General features: G+C 37.4%; 1 protein-coding gene across 11 annotated transcripts in view; it reads left to right on the top strand.

Annotated features, from left to right (window-relative positions):
* The window catches only part of CEP170 (centrosomal protein 170), a 124,832-nt gene that overhangs the window by 100,510 nt on the left and 13,633 nt on the right, over positions 1-10,689 (top strand). For 6 of the 11 annotated variants that reach the window (XM_032317261.1, XM_032317271.1, XM_032317268.1 and 3 more), the window contains 2 exons: positions 4,224-4,458; positions 9,134-9,311. In XM_032317261.1, the coding sequence (XP_032173152.1) occupies positions 4,224-4,458; positions 9,134-9,311 (413 nt within the window). The remainder of the gene's footprint in view (positions 1-4,223; positions 4,459-9,133; positions 9,312-10,689) is intronic. The other 5 variants (XM_032317270.1, XM_032317264.1, XM_032317262.1 and 2 more) reach the window with 3 other exon arrangements.

Below are 10,689 nucleotides of genomic sequence, written 5' to 3'. Positions count from 1 at the left end.
CCTAGAGCCTGTGATATGTCCAGATTGGCATAAGCAAAAGTAAATCTGTAATGTTTCAAATTTCATAATTTAGGCCATGTCTAGAGAAAGTTTTTCGAAGAAATGTATATGATAAAAATAGAAGAGTGGGGTCTCTGCCTTAGAAACATTTAGAAACTTAGGAACATTTATGCCTCTTTCATTCGGATATAATTTGCTTTTAGGAGAGTGTAGTCCCCTCTCCCCACTCACGCTGCCATGCCTTCAGTGAGCCTTCAACGCCAAGTTACGTTAAAATATCCTGATTTATTTTGATAAGATACATTTAAAACTAAGTGTGCTGAATTATCAAAATAAAGCAGTTGGTGTTCATTATGTCTTAGGTGCACATTCTAAAAAATATCATGTTAACATCCTTAGAAATTTTTTAGACTGTCTGCTTTCTCCTTTTTATTCTAAATCTCAAGTCTTATAGATGGTAGGAATCAGATCTTGGGCATTCATAGCTTCAGTTATTTCTTCCTCCAGGTCAGAGATCAATACAGAACATCGTCAGAGATCTTTTTCCCCAAATGACCTTATTGCTACTTGCTTGTAAATGTACATGTAAAATGTGTTTGTGGTTTTGTTTCCCACCAAAGTATTCTGATATAAAGTGTGAAAATGTAGTGTTTGTTTCCTGAAATGTGTCTGTTACATCTATAGATATGGCTGTGTTTTAAGGCCAACAAAGTTTTGGGTAGCAGTAGAAGAAATCAGCATTCACAAATAAATAACCCTAATACGTTCCTTTTTCAATTTCTTGACAGTACATCTTCGTAATAAATAGAGTAGTTTCTTACTTCCATAAGAGGGGGTATTGCGTAATTTACAACTAAAATAAGTTTTATAATTAATGTAACTAAGATAATTTTCAGATTAGCTATAAAATTAATTAAGCTGATCTTGGAACTTTGATTTTACTCTATGTGCTCTCTAGTACCTTACCAGCCAAGAAAGCCTCCCTAAGGATTGACATTTCAAATACCTTTGACATAAATTTTCAATTTAATGACTTATCTGAAATGTCTTACTACTAGTACCAATAATATATCAAATAAGCCTAATGCTATAAAATTAACTTTAATTCTATGCAGGATTTTACCTGAACAGAGTAAAATTCAAGAGGAATTTTCCTCTTGAGTAAAATTCAAAATTCTCTTCATGGTTAGAAATTACAAAAACCTTCATTCCGTGAGAAACTGAGGATTATTTTCAAAGAAGAATTAACCTAACTGGAATTATAAAAATAATTTTTTTAAATAAGGATTTTCTGACAAGTAATTGTGCGGTCCTTGGATTAGCATAGAAAGAGCTTTGAACTCTGGGAGTCCGTGGACCTAGGTTAAACTTGATTTAGGTAAGGCAAGACCTTTCTGGGCCTCTTTTTCTCTCCATAAATTGAAGAACTGATGCCAATGTCTAAGGTCTTAATACTCTAAAATTCTGTGCAACAAGTAAGCAATAGGGAAAATTGAAAACATGCTCACTTGGAGTTTACTCTGCAGCAACTAACAGATTGTAGTAGAAGGAAAGATTAAGAAAGAAAAAAGTACTGAAGGAAGTTGTTTGGGGAATCCCAGGCCCTGGTCCCTCTCCCTGGGGTTAGTGATCATTCCGCTGGTGTCCGCGCCCATTTCAGCTGTTCCAAGGCCGGTGGCATCCAGACGGAACGGGAGCACTGCTTCCTGGCACACCCCGTGTGATTGCTGTGCCATTGGGAAAGACAGCCCTTAACTTGAGAATTTCATCTCTCAGCTATCCCCCGACTTATTTCATCCCTCATTTTGCTCTCAATTTAAGGGAACAAACCTAAAAATGTTACCTTTCAGTTTTTAAACAATGCTTTATCCTTATGGTTGCTTTCCTTTGTAAAGATAATTATAAACTTCACCAATCGTCCTGGCGTCTAGAAAAACTTGTAAAAGTAAGTGGGAACTTTACGAACATCACTTGAAAAAGGAATTTTTCTCTTTTTTTTCCGTCCGTATCATTACTTTCTGTTGTTGAAACTCAAACTATGAAAAATTGGTTTTAATGTGGCTCTACTTACCTATTGTCACCGGACGCCTAGTATCGCTTTTCAGTTTCTCGGCCTGTTTTCCTGTGTTGGGCCACTCGGGAGATAAGCGGCCATCGATGCCTGCTCTCTGAGTGACGTCCAAGTGGCTGACCTCAGCTCCACCAGGCCTACCGATGTTTGCACATCTCCCGCAGTTTATTAAAACTCTTCGCCTTTGGTTTTGTTTTCACTCCAAACAACTTTCGGTTGTTTTGAGTATGGTTTCCATAGTTTCCAAAACACAAATCGGGAAATTTAATCTAATGAATCATCTTTTTTATTTATTTGTGAGCTTGTTTTCTATGAATAATAATTCTGAGGTAGCAAAATGAATAAACATTTAATGTTTAATGAAATGCCTTTATTAAAAAGTCTAAACATTGCAGTATTTCTAATTTTTTCCTAAAGCCTTTTTGCTCTTATTCCTAAACTTTTTCTGAAATTGTTTTCAATTCTTAGGGTCAGTTCAATTCATAAGATTTTTCAGATGTCTAAAATAGTAATTTTCCACTGTGGTAAGAGTATTTTTATATTAATGAACTGTCTTACAAAGATAAAACTAGAAAATATATTGACTACTGCCTTCAAAAGATGCTATGAATAATTGATTACCTATAGTTCTGTATACGTGTTTGCATACACTTTTCCAGAAAGTCAGGAAGCTTCTTCCATCTTCTTACACCCATAAATCTTGTTCCAAGCTCCACAAGCTTCAGATGAGAGTGCGAATCAGGGCATATGGGTGGGTCTGATTTAGGGCATGTTCCCGATCATAGTTTTCTCAGCCAATTCTGGTGGCAGTGTTTATCAGTTTATCTGACGGCCACCTGAGACTAACCAGAGTCCCAGAGGCAAAACTGTGGTTTGGGGAGGAAAAGATAGGGGAGGCATAAAATTCCAGTGAAGTATGAAGCAGTTCTAGGCTCCACCAACCTATGCGGCCTAGGGTCCATTTGTGTTTTAAAAGAGGGGGAGAGAGGGAAAGACAAAGAAAACTCTTCTATTATTAATAGCAGTTGGAACTTCTGGCAGGTGCAAAGTTTTTGTCACTTCAGCCACCAAAAACATCTCATGCTTTTCAGTAGGTTTTTCCTAATCTGAGAAAAGCAAATGGTCAGTATCTATCTATTCATTTGTTCAAAAAGAGTTATTAAACAGACGCTCTGCCAAGGCTGGGTAGGCAGGAGCAGATCAAACAGGCATGGCTCCTGCCCTTGTGACATTTACCGTGAATCAGCCTCTATTCTGTGCCTCACAAATTACTTGTATGTTTGCTTCTCCCATTAACAGTAGTAGTGAAATTAATTTGTCTTCTGATTTTTCAGATGTGTCAGCAACACCGTCTCTTGAATGTCTTTACTAACCTTAAATAAGAAAGTGATTGTCGCTTTCTTTAATGTGACTATTCACAGTATCTCCTGTGCCTTCAGTGTCAGTGGTTGTGAGACCAGCTCGTAGAGCTTTGCTCCTTGTGGGTCTTAAGCCATCGTCTGTTTTCACCGTATGCTTTCAGTGTCAAAGCGGCAGACAGTTGTACTGAAGATGCTTTGTTGTGCTTTTACCATGTAAAAAGATTTTTTCCAATCATAGCATAACAGGATGTTGAATGACAGAGGTAATGTTTTTTTTTCTGCCATAAAAGCATAATTTCCACAGCAGGAATTATGCAGATTTGTATGTTGGGAAAAGAGGGTTTTACCATCTCCATGTTGGAAGTCTATGTGGCATGAGGACATCTTTTCCCTTATTTTTATTTTGTTGTTGTTGCCGTTACTGTCATTTAAAAAAATCCATATCCTCACTCAAATGAGAAATATTTGCAACAAAAAAGTAACCAAATTAAACATTTATGAATAGAGCTTGTTTAGTTATCATTAGTGAATTTTTCATCTGAATGTTTTATTCACCGTACTATGGAAAACATGGTCTTTCGATTGTTTTTAATTGCTCATTGTTTTTAATTCACCAAAATGTACTGTTTCTATTTTTGAGAAGTAGTAGAATTATGATTTCTGTTAGGTATGTGTATGTCAGTTATTGAAAATTGTGCTGTGTGTGTCTCATGGTGTTTTTGAAATCATGATTTTTATCTCCTTTAAAAGGTAACATAATAATTCTTTTTTTAATAATTAAACTAATTTAGTAAATTCAAGATGGAGGCGCTTTCCTACTGATTATGCTTCCACCTCAGAAGATGAATTTGGATCAAACCGTAATTCCCCTAAACATACTCGTCTACGTACTTCTCCAGCCCTGAAAACAACTCGGTTGCAGAGCTCTGGGTCAGCAATGCCTACTAGTTCTTCGTTCAAGCACCGGATCAAAGAACAGGAAGATTACATCCGAGACTGGACCGCTCATCGAGAAGAGATAGCGAGGTTGGTTTTTAATGGATCATCTTTAAAAATTGAAATGTTTTGTCAGCTTTTCAACCTGATAACAGATTTCAGCTTTGATGTGATTTGTACGAGTAGTCCAAGAAGTGAGATCTGCAGGTGGCTGTGAACTTAGCTGCTCTCCGTCCAGTTTCTCTCGCTTTGTGTGTTTAATGCCAGTGCTACTACCATATTGTACAACTAATTGATTTTGGTTGCAGCCCCCCTTTCTTGTTTCTAGATGCCGTTTCTGAAAGGTAGCGTCGGCTACCTCCATTCTTCCACAATTAAGAATTGTGCAGCTGAACCTTCTATTACTTTCCCTTTGTCTTCCAGAGAGGGCATAGCAGTGTCCTTGACGGAGAACCATTGCTCATGTTCTTGCGGAGAATTAGAGGAGGTGGATTTTTACTCTCACTTTTACGAGTTCATTAGGCACAATTTAATTCAACCCTTTATTATTTTGATTTTTGTTTTGTGTAACTTTTAGGTTATAATAAAAATTAATGCTGCAGATGCGATTTTTAATCAGTACCTTGTCATGACTGAACATTGAAGAGAGGCTGCGCTCAAACAGATGCTCGTGTAGTTAAAATATGTTTTTTTAAGTTTGTAAGATACTGAATTTTACTGCAGTGTTTTATACCATATGTTACCTAAACATCTTCACCATTTACATGCCATAGTTACTTCTGCCTTCAGTTTAAGACCCTGATCTTCAAGTTTTACATTTGGCAACATTATTAAAGAACATCACATATAGTAAGTCCATAGATGCTTTAAAAAAATAATAAATTCTTACCATAATTAAATGGTGTTTATCTTTTTTTTTTTTCCTTCGTTGACTTCTGTGAGTTGTGTTTTTTTCCTCGCTCATTTCTTTGAAGTTTATGTTTTTTGGTCTTTAATGACCATTTACTTATAATTGCTTTCAGTTGCTTATAATTCTTTAACAGCATGCCCTTTTTTTTTTTTTTTTTTTTTTTTTTTAAAGATTTTATTTATTTATTTGACAGAGAGAGATCACAGGTAGGAAGAGAGGCAGGCAGAGAGAGAGAGGAGGAAGCAGGCTCCCTGCTGAGCAGAGAGCCCGATGCGGGACTCGATCCCAGGACCCTGAGATCATGACCTGAGCCGAAGGCAGCGGCTTAACCCACTGAGCCACCCAGGCGCCCCAACAGCATGCCCTTTTAATCTCACTGTGCTGCTTAAACATTTTATTTTGCCATATAAATAGCTTTTTGTGAGCCTAATTATCAAAGCCCTGCAAGCCAGTTAGGGGACAGGCCTATATGTGCTTCAGGATCCATGAATTTTTATGAACCCGCAGGATGCCTGCAGTGAGAGAATTTCCACCCATTTTTTATTCTTGTGGGCATGGCTGGCAACAGCAGGCCTTGTCCTCGCATCGTTTCCTGTGGGGGAGAGGTCTCACTGCACCTGCTCAGGAAGTACCCGAGGGAACTGGAGGGTGTGTCTGCTTCCCCTTCCTGGGCCACCCCCTTGAAGCTCTGGACCTCAGTCCAGAACACCTGAACCCCTTCTTTGGAGCCGAACCCGCTTCCCTGCCCCCACACAGAAGGCAGATACTGCAGAGGGGACAGTGCGCAGGAGCACTAGGTGACATTCTCACTTGGTTCCGTCATGCTACCACATGAGTTCTATCACCGTTGTCCCTGTGTCTCGTTATCCGTAGCAGGACTGCCGAGTGGCCGGGCCATTTAACCTCTAATGACCTTATGCCTTTTCCCTCCAGTTTGTTAGCAGCACCATGCTTACAAAACTTGCCTTTGGGATTTTAATTTTTTAAGGTGTATTTTTCGGCCATATATCTGAAAGCAAGGAAAACAGGTGGATTGCAAAAATCCAAATAAAATGTTTGTATCGTATCAGAATTTCCTCCTCCAGCAGATTTGGTGGGGGTAGAGAATGAGAATAAGAACAAGGATTATAAGCTCAGAGTTAAAAAAAAAAAAAAAAAAGTACACAGGTACGAGATTATAAAATATTCCAGTGAGCGTAATCTAGAAGCATCGTGACGGAGTTAGTAAGCTGAGATTTAACAGCTACATGAATAGAGTCACACTCTCTGTTGAATTATAAATCTGTTCCTTCTACTTGAAAGGTATTCCTTACTTTGGTTTTCTTGATAATTTTGCTTTTTAGAATTTCTAACGCTGATTTTTAGTAGATGCTGAGACTTCTAAGCAGAGTGGATTTAAGCCAATTTTATGGTCTGTATTATTGAGTCAACTTTAAGATAGGAACTGGCACCCAGAGAAACAGCTGGCAGGTACACAATAAACTTGCAAATTAGAAGGCGGCTTTGAGGTGCTTACTGACTGAGCAGTTTACGTCGTGTGTACATTAGTTATTTGTGGTAGTTTAGTTTTTACTACATAACCTGTTGAGACTGCTGTTGTCTGTGTATGTGACTTGTTTTTTCTAATTAACTCCCACTGCTGTCTGCAGATATCAGCAGCTTCATTGTACAAATGTCTGCATAAAAAAACTTAATACCAAAAGTGGATTTTTGGATAAGCACATGCTTATCTATTTTTTTGTGTGTGTGTCTCTTTTAAGTTTGGTTATTCTGTTTTTCACCCTAGTTCATTTATTTCAGAAATGCAGGAATTGAATATAGTATCTAAAATAACACTTTAAACTCTTTCCAGAAGAATCCTATCAACAGTTAACAAGTTTTTAAAAATTACATGTGGAATGATAATGTGAGATGTAGCATGACATAATAAAAATGATCTAGTTATACCACTTATTTGTGATTTTAACCAAAAAAAAAAAAAAAAAAAAAAAAGCTTATATAACCCCTCCTAAGCCTTATTTTCCTCATCTATAAAACAAGATGTAAAGCAAGATGATGACTACCTCTCCTGCAGGGGGGCTGTGAGAATGGAGTGAGTTGACGAGTATAAAGCTTCTTTCTAGGGGTGTTCATGATAACGTAGTGGTTTTCATTCTATTATTCTACACATTCCATAATTATATATAATATAATGTGCTCTTTACATTTATTCTTAAGTTATGAGTGATCAAAACATATTTATTGGTGTTCTTCCTACCTTTTTGTATTGGTAAATAAAGGAATTGACCACAGATTGTGTCTGCAAGGCCACAAGCTTCCATTTAGCTTCTCTTTTTAAATTTGTAGCTAAATTGTTATGCAGTGACTGCCTTCCCTGGCAGTGTTTGCCCAAGTTAAAAAAATAAAAATGTTACTTTGTACCTGCTTTCAATTTTAAAGTTGCAGAAGTTTTCACATGTTGCTTTAAGAATGTTCTGCCATTCCAAAACCTTCCCTGTGGAAGGAGCCAAATTGGGTTCCTAACTTAGGAAACTTTCGGATCTCATTGAATTGAGATCTTTTTGAGGAAAGCAAGAATATCAGTGGTAGATCATTAAGTTTCTACCTCGTAAAAAAAAAAAAAAGGTAAAGGAAAAAAAAATCCCATTTTGTCTTTTGCTTATCACCGATAATATTTATTTAGTTCTTCAGTCCATGTGGCTGATAACACAAATAAACGGCTCTGTGGAAATGAGCTCCACCCCGGGATCTGGCCCTGCCTGAGCAATCTGTAAGTTGTGTTGTCATGATCAGGCCACTCGCGTTCTCTGGGAATGTGTCCTGACTCACGTTCAGTTAGAGAGGTTCTACCTCACAAGAACGCTGTGGCTCTCGGGAGAACTAAAGTGTGGTGTGACATGCCGTGCGTAGCTGGAGGTCCTGCATCCAGGTTCCTGACCTCTTTGGCCATCTGGGGAAGCTTTGGAGCTCCTCTCAGAACAATGTTTCTAAATGCATCAACATAACATATTTAGTTGTATTTCAGTATGACCGCATTTCTTTGTAATGTTACCAAAACATTATTTTTTTTTAAAGATTTTTATTTCTCTATTTGACAGACAGAGATCACAAGTAGGCAGAGAGGCAGGCAGAGAGAGGGGAGGAAACAGGCTCCCTGCTGAGCAGAGAGCCCAATGTGGGACCCCATCCCAACACCCCGGGATCATGACCTGAGCCAAAGGCAGAGGCTTTAACCCACTGAGCCACCCAGGCGCCCCTACCAAAACATTATTAAAGTGACAATGTAATATATGGTTCGGGAATATTCTTGCCGCAGGTTGAATTTTGAAGTAGTAATGTCTGATTGCTTTGAGATACCTATAGCAACTATGATGTGACTCCTATTGGTGAAAAAAAAAAAAAAAAAACCAGTATCACTAATACATCTTTTGTTTGTTACTCGTATTTATAATCAAAAGAAAAGCTAAGCTTCATTTGAAGGTTAGTGAAAATGAAGTTGTAATTGCTCTCTTTTCCAGGGCCAGCGACTCCTTGGGTTCTGCTCACTGTTGTTCTCCGTTAATACTAGTCATCAGCATTGACGCTGTATTTTTAAAAGATATATCACTATGTCTGGGTGTTTAACATGTTTTTCAAAGTGACGGTGTTTTGCGAAACTTACTTTTACTAACTTCGGGAGTTGAAGTTCAAGACTTTTAGTATCAAAATAGTTCATAGGATTTCCAAAAAATCTTAAGTTTTTGGTTCAGATCTTTAATTAGACACACAGCTGACATAACTGATTCTCTCTCAAATGATTGTTTCTGGAGCTGTTATTTAAAAGGGATTAAACTTCTTTTCTAAAATCATCACCAGGATCAGCCAAGACCTTGCTCTCATTGCTCGGGAAATCAACGATGTAGCAGGAGAGATAGACTCAGTGACGTCGTCGGGCACTGCGCCCAGTACCACAGTAAGCACTGCCGCCACCACCCCTGGCTCTGCCATAGACACTAGAGAAGAGGTAGGAGATCTTCATGGAGAAATGCATAAGGTTCTTTCTTTTCTTTATTTCTTTTGCTTTTAGCTTTTTGCTTCGTTTATTTTAGTTCATCCACCCTCCCCGTCTGCATGCAGCACTGCTTCTTCCAACTTTGGTTTGAAAAATTTCTTTTTCTGTTTTTGTAACAAAACTAGCAAAGGCTAACATTTGGTCTACTATTAACATGAAGTTGTAAAATTGTTTAAAACAAGCACTTTGTCGGCCAATTCTTGGTGTATGGTTTCACTTTAAAATATGAATATAAATGGCATCCGAAAAGCAAATCAAAGCTTGATAAACGATTATATAATGGTTCTATAAAGTTTGGCAATGAAAATACTTCAGTTACAAAGATATCTTTATACCCAGTTAGCTAGTAGACATCCCTACTAGCAAAGGAAGAGAAAACGCTACAGTGTCCACTACTTTAAATAATTCTGTTTAAAAAGACACATATATACTCAAAGATACTTTGAAAATTGAAATATATGTGTTTATACACACAGACAAAATACATGTATATTGAGTTTTGAAACATTCTTGTAAATTCTGGAAGGGAAGGCAGCATATGTAGACTGTTGTCCTTCCCAAACCAGGGCTCCTACTCTCCAGCTCCAGGGGCCAGTATCGTGTAACTGGCCCCAGAAGGTACCTTTGCTGGATCATATAAAGTTAATGGTACTCTGCCACGCTGGCTCTCTTGAACCGGCGCAAGTGAAAGATGGGCATTTGAGAGAATGAATTAAAAGTTTTGTTAGGACAAAGCCACATTCTTTAAGTATCTGTCTTCTGGCTGTTTTGTGCTACAGTGTCAGAGATGAGTAGTTAGACAACCACTATATTGGCCACAAAGCCTAAAATATTTATTATCTAACCTTTTACAGAAAAAAAAAATGCCAGCCTCTAATAAGCTTCCTTAATTTTATGAAGTAACATTCTCAAAAGTAGCCCAAAATGGCTAGCCTTTTTGACAAATTTGATTCTGATAAACTGTGTTAATGATATTTTCTTCCTCTGCTTTTTGTCACATTCCTTTTATAATCTAGTTCTTTAATGGTCATTTTTTTGTTGTTGTTGGTTTTTTTTTTTTTTCCCCCTTCATGTGTTGTCTGATTTGGTAAATGAGCTTTCATGAATCTGTGTAGAGTTTTGTTACCACATTGATCAATTGTAAATGTATATAAAATCATCCTCATTGGTGAAAAACAAAAGATCTTCTTGGTGGCAAGACATACACAATTCTTCTGGTACATTTAAAATGATAAGATATTATTTTCTCAGCTCTCTAACTAAATTGTACCTAACATGCTTATATATTCACTCAGATCCAGTAAAATTATTCAGACATTTCATTGAATAGACTTTCATTTTTCCTTTTTGTTTTATTTCT

Source organism: Mustela erminea, chromosome 17 (genome assembly GCF_009829155.1).
Source record: "Mustela erminea isolate mMusErm1 chromosome 17, mMusErm1.Pri, whole genome shotgun sequence".
Taxonomy (NCBI): domain Eukaryota; kingdom Metazoa; phylum Chordata; class Mammalia; order Carnivora; family Mustelidae; genus Mustela; species Mustela erminea.
The sequence above is the reverse complement of the archived record's forward strand: the minus strand, read 5'-3'. Positions and strand labels throughout refer to the sequence as shown.